Below are 25,986 nucleotides of genomic sequence, written 5' to 3'. Positions count from 1 at the left end.
GCCCCCCCCCCCACTCTTAGAGACATTTCACATGTTTCTCTGGGACCTCGAATTCCTGTGGGCTGTGCTACCCGTGGTGATGACCCAAGCTAGCGCTGAACCTGAAGGTGAACATCCAAGACTGAATTACTCTCTGGTATGCCACTGCCTGCCAGAGCTTTGGCAGTTTGTTTTTAATGAAGATTCCTCCAGTAATTCCTAGAATATCTTGCAGTGCAAAAAATGAGCTCTATGTGTATTTTGCTGTGGGCTCAAGGTTTTTTTTTTCCCCCTGCTCTTCACAGTTCTCTCTGTGAACAGTGAGGAAAGGGAGGGAGGAAGCAGCTGACTGCTTCTTTTTGTTGTTGTTTTTCTCTTTGACTTCTGTGAAATATGTGGTGATCAATTGCTCACAACTAACAAAATGTTTTTTGTTTCTCTTTGCAAAAGCATATGGGAGCTGCAGGAAAAGCATATGGGCGTTTTTAGGAAAACATGTTGGTGAATGGACAAATTATAGTGGTGCCAGTATGCTGCTGGTGTCTGGCTTAGACCACTGCTACTGCCACACTTGCTGGCATGCACTCACATCCACAAGATTTCCAGCATGTGAGTGGCGTGCAGTAGCTCTTGGAGAAATGCAGGCTGTGCTGGATCCAGACCTTGTGATCCATCTTGGGTGTGCATGGCTGCCTCAGCGTGTCCTGGACAAGACCCTGGGCATGTGTTTGTGGCAGCAGATCCATTCACTCAGCTAAGCGCAGAGCTCCACTTGCAAGTGATGGTAATGGTAACCATTTTTCTTTCTAAACTACTTGACTGCAGTCCTAATAACTCCTGAGTGTCTTGCAGACAGGCTAGGCAGCCTCTGGCACTCCTCTGCTGCTGTCAGGTGTTTCTCTGTTAGCTGGAGTGATTATTTTTAGTTTTTCCATGCAGGATGCTTTTGAGGAAGTGCAAAAACATTTCCAGTGTCGCTTCTGGGTCCAGTCCTGTTTGTCTTGATACTGGTGATCCAGGGAGGGGGATGCATGAGCTGGGTAGAACTTGATGGGATTGGTAGGGATATTGAGTGGTCTTCGTTCTTGTATCAGTTCTGGCAGCTGACAGCATCCTCTCATCTGAGTTCTCTGCTGTAGACTTCTGTGCAAGGAGACATCCTTGATAGCTTCACCAAGGCAGCTCTTCCTGCTCGCCTTGGCAGTGAGAGACTGCTGCCTGCCCTGCCTCTGTCTGCAATGAGTATGGCTGTGCTGGGTTGCAAGGGTTAGCAGCAGCTCTCTAACCACATTTGGGTTTTGTTAGGTCCTGGGGCACCAACTAAGGCCTCCTTGCACAGGGACAGATGGGTTCTCTCTGTAAGAGTTCACAGTCCAAGTACTCAAAGCAGAGCTGTTGAGAGGCATGTAACAGTCCAGGAAAGTGGACAATAACTGAACTTGGAGGTGGTTTCATGAGCAGATTCCCCCTGTCTGAGCACATACCATTGCTGGAAGAGATGCTTCTGCTCTCTGTACATCCCCAACCATCACTGCTGCCCATTTAGTCACTTTTACTCTTTATAGACATGAGCATTGAGACAAAGGAGAGGGTAGAAAGTGTGGCTGAAGACTGAGGGGCTAAGATGTCCATTTGGATGCCACATTGTTTGTCTTGGTTATGAACAAACCCTAAGAGGAGAGGCTGAGGGAGCTGGGGGTGTGCATCCTGCAGAGGAGGAGGCTCAGGGCAGGCCATTGCTGTCTACAACTACCTGAAGGGAGGCTGTAGCCAGATGGGGGTTGGTCTCTTCTCCCAGGCAGGCGGCAACAGAACAAGGGGACACAGTCTCAAGCTGTGCCAGGGGAAGTCTAGGCTGGATATTAGGAGGAAGTTGTTGGCAGAGAGAGTGATTGGCATTGGAATGGGCTGCCCAGGGAGGTGTTCAAGCAAAGCCTGGATGAGGCACTTAGTGCCATGGTCTGGTTGATTGTCTAGGGCTGAGTGCTAGGTTGGACAGGATGATCATGGAAGTCTCTTCCAACCTGGTTGATTCTACGATCCTATGAACCTGCAATATCTCAGATATTCTGAGTGGTAACTCAGCACCTTTTAGCGTTCTTCCTTTTATGCCAACTTCAAGATGGTCTGCTAGTGAGTAATTTTACATTATTTAATGTAGCCACTTTCCTTATAGCTCTTTTGTTCCACGAGACAATTCCCTATTTTATTATGCAAACAGTACATTAAGATCCTTGTGGGCCCAAGTTCCCAGCAGCGCTCGAGATGACGGCAGAGAAGTAGGTTATTTCAGAAATAATGATTCTCCTCCTCTAGAAGCTTTCTTGGAGTTCTGCTTTAACTGCTTTTGATATTATACATGCTTTAAAAAAAACCCTAGAAATTGAAAAAATCCACTACTTCCTAAATGTTAGAGAGCTCAAAAAATAGGCAGTGTGCCTTGTCACAATATTTAATGCAGGGTGCTATTTACAGTAATGAATCAAAATGTCAGCTTTTAAAATATGAACTGTCAGAGTGTTCCTACTTTGCAGAAAACTTTGATATGACAGTTTGTTAATCATATGACTATTACATCAAATGTGGCTCAGAGTGCTTCTGCTCAACAAAGTCTTTTTTTACTCCTGCCCCCCCTCCCTGTGCACTGTTAATTCTGGTAGGGTTGTGTGACTGAATGCACTTTGATTAGAGGTCGGAAGAATCCGGAGCTGAATGTTTTTGTGTGTTGACAGATGGAATGGATCTCAACGAGGAGAGGCTGAGGGAGCTGGGATTGTTTAGCCTGGAGAAGAGGAGGCTCAGGGGTGACCTTATTGCTGTCTACTACCTGAAGGGTGGTTGTGGCCAGGAGGAGGTTGCTCTCTTCTCTCAGGTGGCCAGCACCAGAATGAGAGGACACAGCCTCAAGCTACGCCAGGGGAAATTTAGGCTGGAGGTGAGGAGAAAGTTCTTCACTGAGAGAGTCATTGGACACCGGAATGGGCTGCCCGGGGAGGTGGTGGAGTTGCTGTCCCTGGAGATGTTCAAGCAAAGCCTGGCTGAGGCACTTAGTGCCATGTTCTAGTTGATTGGCCAGGGCTGGGTGCTAGGTTGGCCTGGATGATGTTGGAGGTCTCTTCCAACTTGCTTGATTCTGTGATTTCCAGGGGTGGTGACTCCACCACCTCCCTGGGCAGCCCATTCCAATGCTGATCACTTTCTCTCTGCCAACAACTTCCTCCTAACATCCAACCTAGACCTGCTCAGGCTCTGCTTGGCCCTCCAGGCTGCAAGTGCATGCACACCGCTGGCTCCTGTTGAGCTTCTTGTCCCCTTGCACGCTGAAGCCCCTCTCCTCAGGGCTCTCCTCAGCCAGTCACTGCCCAGCATGGATTTGTGCTTGAGATTGCATCGACTCAGATGCAAATAAAGATCTCAAGGCTGCCTGTGCATCCATGTTGAGCTGAAGGGGTTGTTGTGCAGGGCAGGGTTGGTGCTGCTCCTAGAGGAGGAAGAGGCAGGGTGCTGGGGATGCCAAAGTCTCCTTCTCAGTGGCTTTGGTTACTCTGGATCCAGCTCAAGGAGTGTGTCTGTGCTCTGAACTCCTTTCTGTGAATTTAGACCAAGATACTGCCTTTTTTCTCTTTAGTTTTTCTTTTTTTCCTGTTGTTCTTTTGTTTGCTTCTCTGCAAAATGGGAGCAGTTAATTGGTATTTGTTAACTGAGGAGTCCTCTTGAAGCCCATTGCTCAGACAACTGCACTTCCTGATGAAGATGAGGGAGAGCTCCTGCAGATAACTCTGCTTTAAAGGCCAGAGAGGAGTCTCAGGTACAGCAGAGTTAGGCACCTCTGTCTGTAATGTCTCTGTGCCACGTTGCCTGAGGCTTCAGATGGATTCCCAGTGCTTATTGGAACTTGCAGAGTTACTGTTGCATGGGTCTTAGGTGTGCAATATTTATGATTTGGAGCTGGCCCAGCAGAGCTATGGGAACAGGAGGAGTCTGCGAGAGGCAAAAGCTGTGTATCAGCAGTCTGGAAGAGTGGAGTGTGGGCAATGCAAGACAGTAAATCCTGGAATCATAAAACCCTATACAGTGTTGGATTGGAAGGGAGCTTTAAGGGTATCTGGCCCAACCCCCTTGTCATCTTGCACCGAGTCAGACTGCTTAAAGCCTCATCTAATCTGCTCTTAAGCATTTCCAATGATAGGTCATCCATAACTCTGGGCACCCTTTGCCAGTGTCTCATTGGAAAGACTTTCTTCCTGAGGTCACATCTGATGATCTTTTTGGTTGTGGGTGTTTCTTGTGGCCTGATTAACTTGGCATTTCAGCTGGGTATTGCTATTAAACAACCTCAACTCTTTCACTGATGTTATTGAAGAGATAACTTTCTAGGGGCATAATCATGTATGAAACTCCCCTTTTGATTAGCACTTTAGCTCTCCTGTGTGGGCAGCACAAAGTGAACACACACATCTGAAGCTGGTGCACTGAGTTCCACTGGGTCTCATGGATAGAATGAGGTTTGGGAAGGTGGAGGCAGTGCTGTTGCATCTCTCACAGTAATACTTTACTGGTAGATGAGATTGGGGAAAAAACAGAGTGGTAAAGGAGGTGCCCAATGATTGTGGCAGTGGTGGCATGAGAGGCTTTGCAGCTGGTGATGTGGAACAGCAGGGAATCTCAAGGAAGTCACTCAATAAAGCCAGTGTCTTACACAAATGTGCCCAGAGAAGAGGGGATGGTAGCAGCAAAGTCTACCAGGAGGGTCAGTGTGAAGTCATCACTTCTTAAACTGTACATTTGTCACCTTCACTGAGCTTCCTGCCCTCCCTCATGCTACAGAGGAAACCAGGTCATTATTTAATTTTCACTGCAGAGAAACCACATTCATTGTTAGTGTGATGATTTTTCTTGTGTTATTGTTACTGGGGTGGATGGAAAAAGAGCTCCAACAGATGTATGATTATCAGGGCATGAAATTAAAAAATGCTTGTGTAGAAGGAAAAGGTTATTTACTACCACACTCCTCCTTTGAGAATTAAGCGATACTAAGACTGGCCGTGGTGACTCTGCAAGCAGGCACACAGCCTCCTTCCCTTCCTCTCTCCCAGTAGCAGCATTTTAAATGTTACCTTTACTTAAAAAAAACCCCAAAAGGTAATAACACAACTTGAAAGGTCAGTAGGAGGCAAATTACCTAAAGAGCTTATTCTTCCTCTTTGGTACTGATAGTGTCAGTCTGAAAAAAAAGATCATAGAATCAGTCAGGGTTGGAAGGGACCACAAGGATCATGTAGTTCCAACCCCCCCTGCCATGCACAGGGACATCCTACCCTAGAGCAGGCTGCCCACAGCCTCATCCAGCCTGGCCTTAAACATCTCCAGGAATGGAGCCTCAACCACCTCTCTGGGCAACCCATTCCAGGCTCTCACCACTCTCATGCTCAACAACTTCCTCCTCATGTCCAGTGTGAACCTACCCACCTCCAGCTTTGCTCCATTCCCCCTAGTCCTGTCACTCCCTGACAGCCTAAAAAGTGCTTCCCCAGCTTTTTTGTAGTCCCCCTTCAGATACTGGAAGGCCACAAGAAGGTCACCTCAGAGCCTCCTCTTCTCGAGCCTGCACAGCCCCAACTCTTTCAGTCTCATAGCAGAGCTGCTGCAGCCTTCTGATCGTCCTCGTGGCCCTTCTCTGGACACACTCCAGCACATCCACATCCCTCTTGTAATGGGGGCTCAAGAACTGGATGCAGTACTCCAGGTGTGGTCTCAGCAGAGCAGAGTAGAAGGGGAGAATCACCTCCCTCAACCTTCTGGCCACACTTCTCCTGATGCAGCCCAGGCTCTGTTTGGCTTTCTGGGCAGATTTTGACTGATGCTTACGCCCTGTTGATTAGGGCAAATAGAACCTTTTCTATCAGAACTCTTTTGGGTGGAAAATAAGGTTCTGGTTGAATAATTCTGAGTGTGGGTGTGTACATGAGTGAGAAGAGTTTGTTGTCAGAATGCTGGAAAAAAGGTATTTGAAGTCATTGCTGCAGCATACACCAAGGAGTTGCATATTGGTGTGCAGTATCCTGTTCTTTCCCCCTCTTTGTGGGTCAGTCTTGTAGCCAAACCACATTTCCTCACTCTGTGCAGCCTGGCAGTCCCCAGTGCCCTGGGACAATGGTGCCTCCTGGGGTGTGTAGTCTACTTCACACCCTAGGTGGGTGAAGTGGGTACTTCAGAAACTAGGAATCAGCCTCCCACACCTACCAATGATGTCAGCGCTGGGAGAGTGGCTTTGCACAGCAATACTTTCAGGCTCTAGTAGACAGCCACCAGCATTTAGATTTTTCTCTTAAAGGTGATGTTTTGGAGTTTCCCTCTCCCCCACCCCCAATAAAAAAGGGTAAAAAAAATCTCTATTCTTTCTTTCCATGGTGATGAAGTTGTTAATCCGAGAAAATGATCTCTTGTCTTAAGAGCTCCACCTGTGATGCACAATTCTCAGGTACAGCTGCTCTGTCCTGCTTTCCTTCTGAAATCTGGTACTCAAATTTGAAAGCTAGATTAAAAGTATACATCAGAAACCCTTTTCCCTCTGTGTTATGCTGGCAAGGTAAACCTGGTCCTACCTAGGATTGAACATTCCCCAGGTACTTTGCTTATCGCTTATCTCATTCCCTTCTTTCTGTCCTCTAAAAACGTTGTGGTCAAGTTCAAGGTTGACACTGGTTGAAGTCTGTAGGGCTACCCATGAGTAAAGTTTTCTCTGGGTATTGGTGGGACACCCAAACCCTGAATCTTGTTGTGATGAATTTTGCCCAGTGAGCCTGGATGGCATTAAGGAGAAAATAGGAAGAGGGCTAGAAAATTGTTCCTGTGCTCTGGGAACAATTGAGACAGAAAATTGCTTCCAGGATTACTTCAGTTTTCCTCAGAGGGTAATCAGCCTGTGTAATTCTCTGCCAGAGGAAATACTGCCTGTATCTGTTACCCAGAGACAGCAAGCAAAGTTTAGGTAGCAGCCTGCATACCAAAGGTACTGCAGAGCAGAGACTCTCCCTTGTTTGTTTTTGGTGTAGTGGCTGCTGTATGGCATAGACTGTTTAGAGTGGTGCAGTTATAATGTGACAGATAATGAAGTATTCACTTAAATACCTGGTATGTTCCTGGTACACAGCTAGCCTTCAGTGCCCTGAACAGGGAGACAAGAAAATGAGTTTTGCTTAGCATGGTGCTCAGTTTGTAAGCCTGGATTGTGGAGGAGGTTAGAGCAGTTCTAGTGAGATGATGGTTGGATGGGTATCTGTTAGCTTCAGTCCTGTTCTTGGCTCAGTTTTAGTCTTTGCTGCATAAATGTAAGCAAATTGCAATTTCTCCACCTTTTATTTCACAGAATTAACCAGGTTGGAAAAGACCTTTGAGATCATCAAGTCCAGCCTACCACCTAACACCTCCTAATTAACTAAACCAAGGAACTAAGCACCTCATCCAGTCTCCTTTTAAACACCTGCAGGGATGGTGACTCCACCACCTCCTTGGGCAGCCCATTCCAATGGCCAATCACTCTTTGTTCATGTGGAGGACAGGGCTTGTGTTAAGTTTCAGATAAGGCCTTTCAGCTGTGTGCTTTATTACAACATCTAGGGGGAAATACTGAAATTCTGTACTGAGTGAGAATAGCTATGGCCAGGTGACTGCATGAGTGTTACTTGATCCAGTCCTGTTCAACATCTTCACCAATGACATTGATGGAGGCACAGAGTCTGCTCAGCAAGTTTGCTGATGACACCAAACTAGGAGGCTTGGCTGATCCAGCTGAAGGCTGTGCAGCCATCCAGAGAGACCTGGACAGACTGAGAGCTGGGTACAGAGGAACCAGATGAGGTTCAACAAGGACAAGTGCAGAGTTCTGCACCTAGGGAGGAATAATAAACTGCACCAGTACAGGCTGGGAGGTGATCTGCTGGAGAGCAGCTCGGTGGAGAGGCACCTGGGGGTCCTAGTGGCTAACAAGTTAACCATGGCATAGCAATGTGCCCTTGTGGCCAAGAAGGCCAATGGGATCCTGGGGTGTATTAGGAAGAGTGTGCCCAGCAGATCAAGGGAGGTTCTCCTCCCCCTCTACTCTGCCCTGGTGAGACCTCATCTTGAATACTGTGTTCAGCTTTGGGCTCCTCACTTGAAGAGGGACAGAAATCTGCTGGAGAGGGTCCAGCAGAGAGCTATGAGGATGATGAGGGGACAGGAGGGCATGGCTTGTGAGGAGAGGCTGAGGGACCTGGGGCTGCTTAGTCTGGAGAAAAGAAGACTTAGAGGGGGTTTGATTAATGTTTATAAGTATCTGAAGGCTGCCAGGAGCCAGGGGACAGGCTCTGCTCACTGCTCCCTGGGATAGGACAAGGAGCAGTGGGTGTAAGTTGCAGCAAAAGAGGTTCTGCCTCAACACAAGGGGGAACTTCTTTCCTGTAAGGGTCACGGAGCACTGGCACAGGCTCCCCAGAGAGGTTGTGGAGTCTCCTTCTCTGGAGACTTTCAAGGCCTGTCTGGATGTGTTCCTGTGTGATCTGTGTTAGGTAGTACTGTCCTGCTCTGGCAGGGGGGTTGGACTGGATGATCTCCTTGGGTGCCTTCCAACACCTAACATCCTGTGATTCCTGAATTTCCATTAGCAGGTCATCCTGGGCCAAAGAATCTTGAGCCTCTAGAAGAGAAAAGAACAAACAAGAATGAAGTTGGTATTGGGTTAGGGGCTCTGGGCATCATTGTTCCTGGTTGTTCATCTGGCTAATGTTTGGCTTTGTAAAGCATTTGTCTGTGTCTGTGCTTCTGTGCACAGGGCGGGGAAAAAGAGGATGAATATCACTAGGGTGGATTAGCATTAAAAAATAGTTAACTGATCAAAGCCATAAAGCATGTCCAAGTGAATTCTTCAGAGAAATAGCTTTGAGTTTCCCAAGCAGCCGCAGGCCAGAAAAGCAAAGCGCTATCATTCAGAGACGCAAAAAAATCCCCTTCTGTTGAGTGTTGGACCTATTTGTTCCTTTTTAAGAGAGCATTCAGAATGCTTCCTTAATTTTCTTCTGAGCAGTTCGCTGCTATCCATCACAAGCTTTTGCCAGCTGAGGTAGCTCTGTTCTCGCTCAGATTTAACCCTCCACTGAAGTCTGTGCATCCGTACTTGGCGTTCTGGATGCCCTTCAGCGGGAATAGTGTTCACAGAGCACTTTCAGCCTCTGAAAGGAGGTGTCAGGGAAGGTAGGCTGCAAATAGAGAGTGATGCCTGGAATGATTTCCTGCATGGTCAAAAGGGATGGCAGGAGAGCTCTGTTCCCCAATGCCACATTCTGCCTTTTCATCAGTCCTGCCCCAGCAGGAGCAGCAGCCCCACCAGGTCTGCAGAGCAGGTGGAACGCAATGGGAGGGAATTTCGTTTTACTTAGAGTGTTCCACTGCTCAGAGAAAGTTATTGAAAGCTTGCACTGAAGGTTAGGCAACCAGCCTGGGAATTGGGCACATAAATTTGCTTTGCCCTTATGAAAAATCTCTTTCACAGTGCTTTGCTTTGTTGCTGCTTCTTAAGATGTACAAAAGAGTGAAGTTCTGGTGTATGGTCCGTACGCAGAGTATTTGGATAGGGCTGTCATTAACAGGCGTGGAAATTACACTCTGCTGGCTCAGAACTTGCCAAGGAAAAAAAAGCAGCAAGAAAAAGCTCTCAGAGGACCTGAGGTGCTTTGTAGCTGAGTGTCCCTGCTGCCTTGCAAGGACTCAGCTGTCCTTCTTACCTCAGCTTTTCTCTTACTGAAAATATTTACTGCCTAATACCTCCTAACTTTTTAATACCTCTTAATTGTATGCACACCCCCCCCAAAGGAAAGCTGCACATACTTTTCTGCTCTTGTAACTGTTCAGCTTTAGGGCCCTGAGGGAGGAGTGTTAATGACTGTGTCCAGGGTGCCTTTCAGGCATAGAATTCTGCTTTTGCTTCCCTTCTGAAACTTGGAGTTTTCAATCTTCAGATAGCCCAAATGTCAGTATAACCACATTTAAGGTGTGTATGTTAATGAGAGTCCTAAGTAGTTACCCCTAGAACTGAGGTCATCTTTGTAACAGAGGGACAGTGCATAGAGAACAAAGATGTGACTGAGGAATGGGACAGAAGCTTTTGGGAATGGACAGGACCCTTGCACAGGTGTGGGCATGACATTTGTGTCTGCAGTGTGTACACATGCTGTGCTCGGTTTCTGTGGTGAAGCAGAGATGATTGCCCACATAGCAAGGCCATTTGCTGTGGTGAAGTCATCAGTACTCAATAAAGCAATCCATATACAGGATAGGGCAAAGCAAGTGTGAAACTCATCCCTCTCCTCCCTGATAGTTCTCTGGCCTCTTGTAGGGGCCCTATCCTACCCTGAGATGGGAGCAATGCTCAGCTATTGATAACAGGGCGGAAATTGAATCTGAAGCCTAGGGCCTTTCTGTGCAGGGACAGTGTTGTGAAACAAAGCCAGAGTGTGAATTTAAAATGCAATAGCTGTTCTGAGCATGCTTCTCATGTGGGCAGTCTTGTTCTGCTCTGAGAGGGCTTTTGTGCAGTTCTGCTTCATCCGTTGCCAAAGGCGCTCTCAGTGCAGAAAGAAGAATGCCCACACAGGGAGCAAAGAGCCTTTCCAGGCTGTTTCACCATGCTGAGGAGTCCCAGGAGAGGCACATGGTTTCATGTGCCCATGAATGTTACAGGGCCTTACTCTTCCACCAGAGCACTTGTGTGGAGAGACCTGCTCTGTGATGAGCGATTGACAGAGTTGTATCTTCTGGACCCTGCTAGATGCAGCTCTCCTCACTGTTTTGCCTGAAGCCATGGGGCTGGCCTGAGGGATTTGTGAGATCTTGGGCTTGTCCAGGATTCACTGGAGTTGCAGTTTGCCGTTCTCCATCAATACCATCACCTGTCACAGTGTCATAGCCGTTGAAGAGGGCTTCTCTGAGGCCATGCCTGTGTTCCCGTGTTGCTCCTTTTCGTACGACGTTGTCAGGCAAAGCTGTGTGCTGGGTGCGAGCATTACGAGTGCTGTTGAACGGGAGGAAGAAACCCATCTGTTCTACAAAGAGGCAGTGTAAAGAGCAGGCTCTGTGACTAAACAAATTCACATCTGTTTAGCAGAACCATCAAATGGTGAGCAGAGGGGCCTAATGTGAATCACATGTTGAAACCACAAGTATGAGTGAGATGAGCTGCAAAAGAGAGAGCCTGGAAGTGTTGATCCATGTGAGCAACTGCTAGTTTCTCTCCTTATTCTTTCCCTCTACCAGTTGACTGAGCAAATGTTGTAGGGTCGAAGAAAGATGGGTATGCATACATATGTGCATCTCTTCATACTCTCTGAATGATTAAATAATCAGCCTGTATCATTTTGAGCCATTAGATCACAGCTTCAATTAGAAGAGCAGTGGATTGTAGAGGGGGCTGTGGAGGAGGGAGGGCAGAGCTGGCAGGAAGAGGGCATCTCTAGCTGTTCCCTGGTCTCAAGGTGGCTTGCTTTAAAAAAGAGGCTTGCCTTGAAAATGATTCGTCAGGATGATGTCTCCAGCAGTGTCATCTCAAGGAACCTGACAGGAGCAACCTAGAAACTTCAAAGGATAGATTATGCCTTGATGTGCTCAAGCTAGTTTCAAAATAGGTATCTGGGTACCAGTCCTGAGAGACTGCATCCTTTCATGGATCAATTTATTCCATTGCTTAGGTTTTCCCCTTAGTGTTTCAAGTCCTGCAGAAAGAAAGGGCAGCTCAAGTTTCGGTATTGGTTACGTTTGCAGTGTGGGTTTTTTTCTGTGCCAAGAACATATCAATACAATTTCAAAACACAGTATTTTTATGACTTGAGGCAGCAGTTTCTAACTTAAAAACAAGAATGCTTTGGGGATGCGACTCAGGTGCCTCAGTGACGTTCTTTGTCTTGTCTCCGTACCCCTTAGGAGACTTTATGTAGAGGAACAAGCATCATCTCTCCCCCAGGGCTTTGTGAAAAGAAACATGCAATAATTCCAGTCTCAAAGGTGATTTCTTGCTGCTGCCTTGCCTTTTGTCCTAGATACTTTGCAGTAAACGAGGCCAAACTTGCAGGAATAAGGAATGGTGGTAGATAGGCTGCTAGACGTGAGTCGCACAGATCCTGCTCTCCCGCAGGTCAGTCCGCTGCCTTTAGCTGACAGAGAGCTCTGCTCGTACAGCTCACCTGGGATGTCAGCTCTGCAAGAGTGTGCTGGAGGTAATGAAGCACTTAAGGGGCTGGCAGGGTTGAAGGTCCCCATGGAATGATTAAGGTGTTGGCAGCTGTGTTACTTTGAAAGAGAAATATGTGCTTTGCGCAGCAAAGGCATGCTGAAATGCCTTGCAGACGCTTAGCTGTCTGGGGGAACATGCTTTGCCTTAGACTTGTGAGATAGCAGCAGCAACTATTGGAGGGTATTTGCTTAACTGAGCTGTGTGTGTGCTTACCAGCTGCATGCCCCAGCTGCCCTGGCATAGTTCAAAAGCAGAACACAAGTGGTTACCATCAGAGGCTGAAACACAACAGAGTATCACTGTCTCTAGATACATTAGAAGTTTGGTTCCTCCTTCCTTCCAAAAATTCCCTCTGCTCATGATTCATTTCCTCTCTTTCCACTGCCCTGCTCTCTTCTGAGAAGGTGCAGGGAAGATAGACAAGAACTGTAATGGTTTCCTGGAGACTGTCAGATTTGAACCATTTTACATCTAGAGAACTGATGTGGTCAGTCGAGTAGTGAAACTCTTTTGTCACAACAGAGTCATCTTGATTTCTGAGAAGGGGAGCAAATGATGTATTTGGGTGGCCAAAACCAGAAGGTACCAATGTGATGGTGGTGGAGTGTTGGAGTTACCATTTTAATATGATGAGCTTGTTGAGCAAAATTGCAAGGCCAGAGTGGCTGCCTGGCTGGGTTAACTTCGGTGCTGGAGCTGTGGTTTGTACCAGCTGAGGAATTATCTCCCAAAGCTTTGGGTATCACTGTTCTTGAATGAATGGACGCTGAGATTTCAGGGAAGTGCAGCAGTTTCCTAGGGTGGTGCTTAGTGGTTTTATGAGTTTCAAAGAAGAATTGAAAATCAAATCTCAAGCTTTTCTCTTCAGTCACAAATTTCTAAGCAAAGCAGAGCTAATGATCGGTGGTAACTAAAGCAGAGCTTTATCTTGGTCTGATCCAGAGTGTCATAACCTGCTTGTCTGCTCTTAATATTCCTATTCACCTATTTCTCTGTGCTTCTAAGAGACCCCTCCTTGATCAGATGTCTTCTCAATATGATGTTTGTTGCAAATAGCATAGAGATGGCTAACTTACCCTCCTCTCCATGTGACCATGCATATTCTGGAGCTCCTCCAGCTTAGGTGCCATCCCAAAATATGCCTTTTCATCAAGGAATAAAATTGAATAAAAGATTGGGAGTGAGCAGCAGACACCAGGTCAAATATGAGTCTAGTGTGTGCTGTCATTGCAAATAAAGCAAACTGGATATGGAGTTGCTTCAGGAGAAGACTGGACAGCAGATTTTGATGAGTTATTGGTCACCTTTACTCTCTGCTGGCAAGGCTGCCATCACATCTCCAGTCCTTCAGTTGAAATGGGATGTTGAAGAGCTGGAGAGAGTCCAGAAAAAGGGCAGTCAACCACCTAGAGCCTGTAACCTACAAGAAGAGACTGAGTGTGTTTTGTCTTCTGTCTCTGATGGAGAAGAAGCAAAAGAGAGTGATCCAATGGCAGCCTGTGACTGCTGCTGTGCTTCTGACCAGGTGGCAAAATAAAGTAACATGCATGTGCAGAGCAGATTGGGAGATTGAGCTGGAGAGCTGGAGAAATGTTTTTTACAGGGAAAACAGAGCAACAGTTGAACAGGTACCAGGGGATTCTCCATTTTGGAACTCTTCAAGGACAAAGGCACAGCTGGACTGGTAGTCCAGTCTCTTGCTGAAAACAGGAATTGGTAACCTTCAGAGTTCTTCTTTCTTTCCTGACAGTACTGCAGACTTTCAGCTTCTTAAAGGAGGAACCACTTAAATCTTTATTTTTGCTTTCTGTTGTAAAAGGGAGATGACAACACATGAAAGTGCTCCTGTCTTGATGGTATCCAGTCACCTGTTGGGAAACTCAGAGAAATGTAGTCTTTTTTTCTGACTGCTCATTTGAAGGGATCTATGTACTTCCTTCCCTTCAGTTTTCATTCACTTATCTATCTTGCTTCCATTAGCAATCTCACCACAGCATCAATTCACAGCCATCTGGCAGCAATCACACTTCCATGTGTTAGAATATAGGATTTTCCATAGGAAAAAGGCTACTTCCCCTGAGTCTTTGTAAGGTGCCATGGACTGAGCTGCCAGTAATGAGGCACAGATTGGTGCAGTGCTCAGGAGTGAAGAGAAACCATCCACGGACTTGTCATAATAGAGGCTGTGACTTCCAGAATGGCTTGGGGTCTGGGGGAAGAAAAATTAAGAGGAGAAGAAGCAGGGATTAAAGATTTTGATTCTAGACACAGTTTCTGCCCCTTTATTTAATTGCTTTTTGGGGCACTACATTTTCAAGGTCTGGTTTGCACTGCAGACCTCTCGAGGTGTCACAAGCAGATTATAGCGACGCTGGTCTCAAACTCACATCCTCCCTGAGCGGGGTCCATGCTGTGCCTGTAGTCAGTACTGCAGCTCCTTTACCATTTCTCTCAGTGGGTTCAGACTGACAATATTAGATATGTTTTCTTCTAGGGACAGTGTGAGCTGACTTCCTGCAGGCACATTTATTTCAGAAGAGGAGTGCATTGCAATTAAAACACCCACCTACACTCATGTCAGCCTTGCTGGGGTAGGACCTCAAAGTCTGATCGCTCTGTGACAGTTTCCCACTCTCTTCTGAACTTGTATCTCTGCTGTTTCTCCCCAGGCTGCAACATACACACACAGCACTCTGCAAAGCTAATACAATTATCTGTGTGTCAATATGCTGCCATGGTCCCATTTGGTCCCACTGGGATCTTGTTGATATCTCATTGCTGAGCTGAATGTTAGTTCTGCACCATTCCGTCTTGTTTACAGTCAGCACCATCATCCAAAGAGCCTGGGCTTACTCTAACAGCTTTAACCTTGCCATCTCTCATTGTCCTGATTTCTTTTCCCTTATGAGAGATTCCCTTGATAAGCCTGATTCCAGTATGTCTTAATTTATTGAGAAGGTCCAGTACCTTACCCACTTTATTGATGGGTAATTTCTACGTTACCTGGCAGTGCCTTGCTGAAGTAGAAAGCTGAGTAGTGAGCTGTGCTATGGAGAAGAAAATGCATACAGGCACAGAAGAAATAAAGGCAGCTTTTCTTGGCAAGGGGATCTTGAAAATAAATCATGTGCAGGAAAACAGTGTTTGTGTAAGGGAGCTCATGGTCTGGGATTCCTAAAATAACCTTTCTGCATCATCCCGCCTGCTCTTTTGTTGTCCCTGTTAATGCATTTCCTTTCTCTTGATACACACAATTCTGAAACATCCATCTCCAAACTGTTCTTTGTGGTGCAGCAGCACCCTCACAAACTTGGCCAAGTTATCAGGAAGAGTTTTAAGAATTGCAAGAAGCTTGTTTGGCTCAAAGATACAGCTTCTGGCTTAGCTCTTAAGGTTCAGCCACAAACTTTGCTGTGTTGGAATAAGTATTTCAGCCTGGCCCCCAGGTCTGCCCCTTCCGTTGCAATTGCCCTGGGGTTTGTTGTGACCAGAAGTAGCTGAGGCCCTGGATTAATGGTTTATCCAATACACTTAAGTTTGGAGTGGCTGAGGATTGATTCATGCCACAGAAGTCAAGAATCAGCCTGCTCTTCAGTGACATTGTAATGTGGTCACTAGAGTTGTATTAGTATAGAGAGCTCTACCTCCAGGAAGCCAGAACTATCTCTTTGTTTCAGTGCATGTGGGCCAGGCAAGTTCAGTGTATTGGGATTGTAAAGCTTACTTTGTTATCTAACACCAGAATGTGATGTGGCTGTAGAAGCAAGATCATGTTCATCAGCTTTTATCTGTGCTGTGCAACAGTCACATTTGGATTCCCCAAGCAGGGCTATAGGCTGGGGACAGAGTGGCTGGAGAGCAGCCAGGCAGAGAGGGACCTGGGGGTACTGGTAGATAGTAGCTGAAGATGAGGCAGCAGTGTGCCCAGGTGGCCAAGAGAGCCAATGGCATCCTGGCATGGATCGGAACCAGTGTGGCCAGCAGGACAAGGGAGGTTATTCTGCCCCTGTGTTCAACACTGGTCAGGCCACACCTTGAGTACTGTGTCCAGTTCTGGGCTCCTCAATTCAAGAGAGATGTTGAGATACTGGAACGTGTCTAGAGAAAGGTAATGAAGCTGATGAGGGGCCTGGAGCACAGCCCTGTGAGGAGAGGCTGAGGGAGCTGGGGGTGTGCAGCCTGCAGAAGAGGAGGCTCAGGGCAGACCTCATTGCTGTCTACAACTCCCTGAAGGGAGGCTGTAGCCAGGTGGGCTACAACAACAGAACAAGGGGACACCGTCTCAAGTTGTGCCAGGGGAGGTCCAGGCTGGATGTTAGGAGGAAGTTGTTGTCAGAGAGAGTGATTGGCATTGGAATGGGCTGCCCAGGGAGGTGGTGGAGTCACTGTCCCTGGAGGTGTTGAAGAAAAGCCTGGATGAGGCACTTAGTGACATGGTCTAGTCGATTGGCTAGGGCTGGGTGCTAGGTTGGTCTTGATGATCTTGGAGGTCTCTTCCATCCTGGTTGATTCTACAATTCTATGAAATAACCCACGTTTAATCCCCCAAATATTCATTCAATTATATTGGGAAGGAGAGAAGTTTTATGTTTAGTCTGCTTTTCTACCTTTTTCGCTCTTGAAGCTGATATAAGAGAAATGAGCAAGGAAGCAAACTTTAGAATAAAGGGTTATGTTGCTGGTTGATATCTAAATTGTCCCAGTAGCAGGGTTTTGGTGTAAGAATGAATGTGATATTGGGTTGGTATCTGATGAACTGTGTTCATGGTCACATTATGCAGTGTCAAACGTCTTTGTAGTGGAGAGATCATTCTTCACCATCCTGTCTTTACCATCTCCACTATGGATTTGCTGTCTTCCTGTTATGTCTGAGGGCTCTGGCCAGCCTGATCTGGGGTAGGTTGTCCCTGCCCATGGCAGAGGGGTTGGAACTAGATGATCCTTGTGGTCCCTTCCAACCCTGACTAATTCTATGACTCTATGAAGTTGAAGTGACTTTAGTATGTAAAACAAAAGTCGCATCTCAAACTGGTGTGGATCTGCTGCTGACAAAACAAAGTTTGGATGCAGTCATGATAGGAGGAAAACCAGGTTGTTTTTTTCATCCAAGCACTGGTTATTTAGTTAAAAGCCTGGGTCCCTACTGTGTTCATTTGTGAGTGATTGCAAGTACAGAATAAGGGATGTAGCATTGCATTGTCAGTAGGTGATGTTGCTGGCATATCTGAAGCGGGATACAGCCACATTGCTGCAAATGCTTTTGAGTGCAAATAAAGTCACAGCTGGAAGTCTGGGGTTTTAGAATCATAGAATAATTCATTTGGGGAGGGATCTCTGAAGGTCATCGGGGCCAACCTTTTGCTCAAAGCAGGGTGAATTTTCAGTCTAAATCAAGTCTTCTGGAGGATCCCATGGAAATTTGATTGAAACTGTTAAAGGCAGAGTGAGATGGTACTAGATTGTATGCTTCAAGGAATAATTCAGCCCAAGCAGTGCTCTAACTAGGTTTCCTTCTCCTTTAATTCCTGTGATTACATTAGTCATGTCCCACAGCAGGAAATTGGTGAAGGCTTTCAGCCCTATTTAACTGAAGCAGTGACTTCACTTTAGTTATAAATTTAGAGGGAGTTGAACTGAAAGTACAAAACTCTGGGTCTGGAGGGAGAGGGAGGGTTAAACTTGCTTCAGCAGGCTCCTGCTTGTGAAAGAGTGAAGCAAAGCATCAAGAAATGGCCATAACAGTGTAAACTGGATGCAGCCAAAGAAACCTCTCAGGGAGAGGTGTGTTGGAGTCCATGGGCATGAAGGTGGCATATGATCAAGAAGGCAGTCACTGGGGGGCCACAGCATGTTCCATTCTTCCTCATCAGGTCTTGGGGCCACGTGGTGGCTTGACCGACTGCTGTTTGCTCTCCACTGCTCACCAGTGATGAGGGTCGCGTCAGCTTCATGCACAGTACTCAGAGTTACTCGTGGAGCTTTGCAGTTCTCCTTCTTGCTGACATTACATTTGAGGAGCATGAAGAGCCAGAGACAATTTGCTGCTGTGAGGGTCTGAAGGAGCTGCTTCTTTAGACTTAATGTCACAAGACTTCGATTCAGCGCGATGTTGTGCAGATTGGCAGTGATTAAGGGAGTTCAAACGGAATCCCAGTTTCCCAAATCACATAATTTCCCATATGATGTGAAACTGATGAGGTTAAGCAGTACCATATGGTAAAGACATCCCAGGAGAGCTTGGGTTGAGTTTGTAAGTACCTATGGCACTTCCTATGTTTGGTTAAAGACCTCTAATGAGACCAGAATTTTGATATTTTATCCTCTTTTGGAGGCCAAGAAGCAGGAAAGCTTCATGGCTAGAGTTCAGTGGCCATAAATGGAGAAATAAATTCATGTAGCATTCAAGCTGGACAGTGCCAAGAGAAACAATCAGCTTTGGGAGTTTGTGAGGAGCAAATCTTTCTGGTCAGCCTGAGACACTGATTTTGCCTAATTGATGGAGCGCAGGTGATGAGGATAAAGCAAAGACCTATGTTTCAGCAGAGCATTTGTGTATGTGCTTTTGGACATTTCAGACAGAAAAACCTTGTGAAGATAGTGAGACTAGAGAAGAAACATCCCTGTAGGTTACATCTCTTCCTGAAAGGAGTAATGTATGTCATGAATTCAATGTATGCCATGAACTCAAGCAAAGCCTAGGTGAGGCACTTAGTGCCATGGTCTAGTTGATTGCATAGGACTGGGTGCTGGGTCAGACTGGATGATCTTGGAGGTCTCTTCCAGCCTGGTTGATTCTATGAATTCTTATCATGAAGATTGTCCCCTTGGTTCAGTGCTAGAGCTCATCCTTGAAGGTGAAAAGTGTTCTCTGAGTTGGATGCAAGAGAAAGTACAGAGAATATCAACCTGCCTTTCTACACATGGCTCTTTTAAGCCCTTAAAGACAATCTTGGGTTATCCAGTGAAGAGGATATTTTGATGTTGTTCCTGAGTAGCATCTGATAGAAGCCACTCTAGAGTTTCCAGTTGTGTCTAACATCAGCAAACAAGGTCCTGTTTCCCTGCATCTGGTCAGTCTCTTGACTGTAGAAGTGATGGTTAACTGTGGGTGGGTGATATCAATACAGAACATTATCATCCTACAAGGCAGTGGGTTTAGGGAGGAGCAGGGTGGAAGACAGGACAGACTGTCTGGAAGCTCAAACTGTTGTTGCTCATTTTTTGTTGAACACTGTTGCTACCTACTATGAAGCATTAGCTTAATTAGCTGAGGAACAAAGTCTTCTGCCTTGGTGAAGTCCATCAACGTCCAAGGAGCATTTGCTCCATGTTACGAATACAAAAATGAAATGAAGATTTATTTGGGTACAGTCTAATCACAGAAAAGGCAGCCTGACTCAGAGATGAATGTGCTAACAATTTCAGGAGCAGACAAATTGGTCCTCTACCCTTCCATTGCTTATCTGATTTGAGACTAAATGGACTTGGAACCTTCTTTGTTTTACCTTCGCTTCTCAAAGGTGAACGACATCCTGTAATTAAAGGCAAAACCAAGCACTTATGCCTACACATTTGAAGGGGGGGGGGGGGGGGGGAAGAAGAGGAACAAAAGTCCTTGTCAGGCTTTTATTACTGCCTGGTATGATCTCCTATTGATATTGCTGCTCTGACATTTTTAGATAATGTGGTCTCATCTTGGGATTCTTGGATGCCAGTTCCTCTGCTGCGCTGTGTTCTTTCATGGTCAGAGTTTTCTGAACTTGGGGCATTAAGATTGTCCTAATGCTAGAACCAGGGCACACTGTTTTCCTTACTTATGCAGTGTGATTTCCCTCTTTGCTTTTAATGTTATTTATCATGGTTAGTCCAGTCTTATCCTCTGCCTCCAAAAGTAGGTGATGACTAATGCTTCCAAGCAAGGAAGGATAACAGAACATCAGGGAGCCACAGCAGATTTCAGTCTGTTTTTTTGCCCTTGATATTATTCATCGTTTTACCTCTTTCCATTTTAAGTTCCCATTCTTGAAAAAAAAGTGGTGTAGCCTTTCATAAAAGGGAGCTGAAAAATTGAAGAGAGTTCAGAGTAAACATACATGAATGAATCGAGAGGAGTCTGCTCTTTACTGTGAGTTTAACTGGTACTTAATTGAAATGTTTTGATTTGATTTAACCAATGACCTGGCTCTGTTCTGAAAGGATCTGCCTTAGGAAGAGAGGCAGGTCTGTAATGCAGATCAAAGAGTCATAGAACAGAATTATAGAATCAGCCACATTGGAAGAGACCTTAAATAAAAATAATGGGGGGGGGGGGGGGGGGGGGGGGGGAGGGATAACAGCAAAGGCAGAAGTTTAGCTTCAGGTATTAAAAAGAGATTAATTAATTTTCTTTTTTTTTTTATGATCTCATGAATGGTTAGGCTAAATTTAAGTGAGGCTAGGGAGCTGGGGTTGGAACAGATAAGGAAGAGGGAGCTTGCTGAAAACCTTGTCAAGGCAGACAGCAAAAGCAAGTGGCAGCAAATACGTAAGAGAAAATGGGAGGGGAGAAAAGGGAAGAGATGAGGCTCACAGGGAAGCAATTAAAAAATGCTACCACTGCCAAAACAAATGTGTTAGAGGGTAACTGGGTGCCAGCTTATAGTAGCAATTGTGTTACAGCAGGGTGCTCTTCATGCTCCCAAACTGCCCATGACAGCAGCCTGGTTTTTAAGCTCACTCATTGAGATTCACCTCGTCTTCACCTGCCCTTGGCACTGTGCAGCCTGGCTACTGAAGCAGAGATTCTTGCTTTGTGCATCGCTCAACCAGCCCTGCCATCAATCTGGCAGACCATGGGAGCTCAGTGGGACCAAGGTGTGCTGCCTGGGAGGTTGTTAAGGAGCAACTAGGGAGCTGCCAGAGCAAGAGTGATGATGATGTGATCAGTACTGGGGTTTTTTTAAGCTTTGAATCAGTGTGAAGGTAATGTCTGAGGGTGCTTCACACAGCAGGATGCTCTTTCATATGAGATGTCAAGGCAGGAGCTGAAAACCTGTCAGAAGAGAACTCCAGGATGCTTTTAGCAATGGGTTAGGTATAGTCATCTTTGGGTCTAATAACTCTGCAGAGTTGTCTTGTTTAGCTCTTAAGGCTGAGTGCCCTCATTGCTTTTTTGCTAAAACCTAAGGTAGTTGCCTGAGTTTTATTGCTGCATTCTGCATTTTTGAAGGCTGTGGGGAGAGGAGGCAGAAGTGTAGGTGAGTCTTACTACTTGAGTGGCAATTGGTTTTTTGGGTCCACTGGGGCAGGTGTGGCTAATGGGAAGTCCCAGGTGGTGTGAGTGTGGTTTGTGTGCCCTCCACCCTGGCCTGTCCTAGCTGGTTTCCTCTCTGGCCCTATGAGGTGGACCTGCCTTTCACTTCTTGCTTTCAGAATGATACTCTGCACTGTTAATTTAAGATTGGAATGAAGATCACATCCCTGCAATGCAGCCTTGGATGCCTGTCCATCTGCAGGGTACTCCTGCCACGGTCATGTCTGCCTCATTTCCAGCCAGTTCTACCATGCTGGCCCCAGTGTCTCCCTTCATTGGTATCAGATGTCTAGCACAACAGATTAACCTTCCAGTAGCAGGGATCATGAAACTGCAGTGTGCTTGCTGAGCAGTCAGAATGCATGATGAAGAATAGCCACAGGGGTTTGGACTGATACTTGGCACTTGCCAGTTCTTCTCTTACACAAGAAGTGGACTTAGAAGATGAATACAAATTTTCTCTCTCCTAGTGTTGGGTCAGACAATGAAAATTTAAGCAGGAATGACTCCTTCTGTAGGAAACCTGCTACCTAGAGTAAACTTACTTGACTGGAATAAGCACATATACATGCACAACAATTGTAATACCATCTGGAGACCTTGCTGCTTTCCTCAAGGTTGATTTAGTATTGCTAGCACAAGGCTGTCCATGCAGGAACCCACAAGACTACTTTCTTTAGTTTATACCCAAGAGCCTTGGGTATAAACTTGGGTATATCTGCTTATTTGATACAGGACTCAACTGAATTTGCTCTACCACAAGGCTTGTAGGATGCTGATGCTTTGCCAGCCTGTATGAATTGGCAAACCAGCTCTGTTCCTAAGTCCCAGCAGCTTAATCTTCACATTTCTAGTGATGTGTGGGCCCAAATTAAGAGAAAGGGGGAATGAAGTGTGATTCTTCCCCCACTCTAGACAGACTTCTGTATTCTGTCAAAGATGCCTTCTTTCTGCCTGTCTGTTCTGTGCAGTCATGGGGGCTGCTTGAAGAGCTCAGTGTTGTTTATTTCTCTGAGAAACATGTGTGCATGGAAGTCTTAGCTGTGAGGCACCTAAAACATGACTGACTAGGCTAGGAGTGGACCTGTGGCTACATTTCTGCATGGTATCAATGAGCTGTATGTGACTGCACTTACCAGCTTTGGAAATACCTCCTGGTGAGCCATTCAAGTAGAAGTCTGCCCACATGACCCCAGAACTGTGTCAGAATAGTTAGCTGTAGATTTTGGTATTGATCTCACTCTTAAAGATGCCTACACCTGACAGAAGCCAGCTTTTGTCTGCCCACTTTTGTCCTCCCACCCTGTGAGAGGACAGTACAGAGCTAGAACAGCCCTATGCAGCCATGCTCAGCTGAGCTACAACTCTTCTCTTGCTTGCACTTGTTGCTGTAATTAGAGACCTCCTCCTTGCAAATCCAGCAACCCCTCTGCTTTGATTTGTTGCCAGATGGAAAGTGCATTTCTGCCATGGCAGTCTGCTGATGTCTTCCATGGCCTGGATATATCTCTTGCACGGATCCTTTTCTGTGCTCATAACAGATCTTTGCTGAATGGGTTGCAGCTGCTTGCTGGTTTCGATGGCCACGAGGAGTCCTGACACCAAAACAAGGCTTGGCTAGAAATGACAGTTTCCAAAATCAGTGTTGGAATTAGCATTGGCTTGTGTCTGTGTCAGGTATTAGTTTCTTTATCACCTCTGAAATCCACATCTGTGGGACTGTTTGATGGCATTTGTAGGACCATTGCTGGTACCCAACAAGTGTGATCTGTGTAGTAAAAACATTTGTTTGTGGCAATGAACAGGGTTTTTTTGTGGACAACTCTTTCAGTGGCATCTGAATCCAGTTCTGAAAAGTGAGGTAGGCTTTTAAGAGGCCAAAGCCAAGATTTCTATAACTAAGTAAGGATTTGGGCTGCCTCTGTTTTCTGTTACACAAGTTGGGATGCCTACAGGAGCCTGGTTGTCAGCAGTTGTGCATTTCTGGCTTTTTTTGTTCAAAACAGGCATGCTTTTAAAACAGCCTGAGCTGGGCATTCCAAAATGGTGACATCAAAAATAATTAGCTGTTGTTGAAACCCTTTCAATTAAAAGTCTGAATTAAAATCACTGGGGTATGTGGGATACTAACCCCAATCTGGTTGATTCTGTGATTCTATGTGGAAAAAAAACTCTACAGGTGTATTTTGGAAGTCCACCTGCCTCAAAGCACCTACACTGTTGTGTGTTAATGAACTCACAAAAGCCTAACAGGGAAAGGCAAATATATCATTTGTGTGCTGAGTGGGTGATGAGATTTGGCTTCTGCAGGGTATCAGCTTGCCTCTGCTGTGCTTCGAAGAGGAAAAGAGCAGGCACCAGCAATGAGCCAGCAGGGCCCTACTGGGAAAGCCAGACAAGTTTGTATCCTCAGTCCTATACTTTAGGACCAATATGTTTAAAAATAAGGGTGCACAAGTTAGGTGTCTGAAAAGGTTTGACTGGAATGTGTCTGGAGAAGGGTGACAAAGCTGTGAGGGGCCTGGAGCACAGCCCTGTGAGGAGAGGCTGAGGGAGCTGGGGGTGTGCAGCCTGGAGAAGAGAAGGCTCAGGGGGGACTTCATTGCTGCCTACAACTACCTGAAGGGTAGCCAGGTGGGGGTCAGAGTCTTCTGCCAGACAACCAGCAACGGAACAAGGGGACACAGTCTCAAGTTGTGCCAGGGGAGGTCTAGGCTGGATGTTGGGAGGAAGTTTTTGGCAGAGAAAGTGATTGGCATTGGAATGGGCTGCCCAGGGAGGTGGTAGAGTCACCATCCCTGGAAGTGTTCAAGCAAAGCCTGGATGAGGCTCTTAGTGCTATGGTCTTGGGCACTGGAATGGGCTGCCTGGGGAGGTGGTGGAGTCGTCGTCCCTGGGGCAGTTCAAGGCAAGGTTGGATGTGGCACTTGGTGCCATGGTCTAGCCTTGGGCACTGTGGTAAAGGGTTGGACTTGATGATCTGTGAGGTCTCTTCCAACCTTGGTGATACTGTGATACTGTGATACTGGTTGATTGTCTAGGGCTGGGTGCTAGGTTGGCCTGGATGATCTTGGAGGTCTCTTCCAACCTGGTTGATTCTATGAAGATAGCAGGCTTGTGACTGTTCTTTCCCCAGCATGAGTTCCTAACAGGCAATGACTCTCTTTTCCTCTCTTCTCAGATCTGAACCATGTCCCACCCATCCTGGCTGCCACCCAAGAGTACCAATGAGCCTGTTGGTCACATTACTGCAAGGATGGAGACCACACATACCTTTGGGACTCCCAGCATCTCTGTGTCCACCCAGCAGACACCAAAGAAGTTTGCACCTGTCGTTGCCCCCAAGCCAAAGTACAACCCGTACAAGCAGCCAGGAGGCGATGGTAAGTGCTCATTCTTTTCAGGAGCAGCCACAACTGTCTCACTCAGAGAACTGGCTGCTAGCATAGGCTGTTCTTGACTTACTCTTTGTGGATGGCTTTGGGAGTTAGGGAGCCTCTCTGTTTAAGGTCATTCAAATCAAAGAGAATGTGAAGTTGTCTCTTGCCTTTGCTGTGATTAAGGGAAGCAGGACTGGGGGAGGACACAGGGACAGATACAGATCCTTTTTAACCAGGAGCAGATGTCCTGTGTCCAAGGCTGGTACTTTTCAAGAGGTTTTGCTTGAATGGTGTCTTCTGGCACGTGTTGACCCAACAAGCTGGAGCTTGAACAGCCCTTTTCGGTATTGCTTCTTTAATCCCAGCACAGTGGGAATCCTTTATAAATGTGGGATTGATCTGTGGGAATAAGGGTATAATTGGGGTGGCAGGCCATAAATTTGGCAGAATGCAAAGCTTCCTCTCCAGCCTGCTGGTTTGAATCAGTTTTACTTTTATTGTTTTCCTACTACTATGGAATGCTCTTGAAAATGAAATAATTTAATAGCATAATTTAGAGAGTATTTACATGACCATGGCAATAGCCTCTGGAGCCATTATGTCAGCAAAAGAAATACCTGTCACTCACCATGTATTGACCTCCTTTTGGCCACAACAACCCCAAGCACTGCTACAGGCTGGGGCTGGAGAGCAGCCAGAAAGAAAGGAACCTGAGGGTACTCGTACATAGTAGGCTCAACATGGGCCAGCTGTGTGCCCAGGTGGCCAAGAGGAACAATGTGGCCAGCAGGACAAGGGAGGTTATTCTGCCCCTGTACTCAGCACTGCTCAGGCCACCCCTTGAGTGCTGTGTCCAGTTCTGGGCTCCTCAATTCAAGAGAGATGTTGAGGTGCTGGAAGGTGTCCAGAGAAGGACAACAAGGCTGGGGAGGGGCCTGGAGCACAAACCCTATGAGGAGAGGCTGAGGGAGCTGGGGGTGTTTAGCCTGCAGAAGAGGAGGCTCAGGGCTGACCTCACTGCTGTCTACAACTACCTGAAGGGAGGCTGTAGCCAGGTGGGGTTGGTCTCTTCT

At 46.4% G+C, this 25,986-nt stretch overlaps 1 protein-coding gene across 14 annotated transcripts in view; it reads left to right on the top strand.

Annotated features, from left to right (window-relative positions):
* Window positions 1–25,986, top strand: part of LPP (LIM domain containing preferred translocation partner in lipoma) — a 371,586-nt gene that overhangs the window by 103,365 nt on the left and 242,235 nt on the right. For all 14 annotated transcript variants that reach the window (XR_010307209.1, XR_010307210.1, XR_010307211.1 and 11 more), the window contains one exon: window positions 24,715–24,916. Coding sequence is in view for 11 of the 14 variants with exons in the window: in XM_064165587.1 (XP_064021657.1) it covers window positions 24,724–24,916 (193 nt within the window). In the remaining 3 variants the exon portion in view is untranslated. The remainder of the gene's footprint in view (window positions 1–24,714; window positions 24,917–25,986) is intronic.

The sequence above is a fragment of the Pogoniulus pusillus genome, chromosome 26, assembly GCF_015220805.1.
Source record: "Pogoniulus pusillus isolate bPogPus1 chromosome 26, bPogPus1.pri, whole genome shotgun sequence".
Classification (NCBI taxonomy): Eukaryota; Metazoa; Chordata; class Aves; order Piciformes; family Lybiidae; genus Pogoniulus; species Pogoniulus pusillus.
The sequence above is the reverse complement of the archived record's forward strand: the minus strand, read 5'-3'. Positions and strand labels throughout refer to the sequence as shown.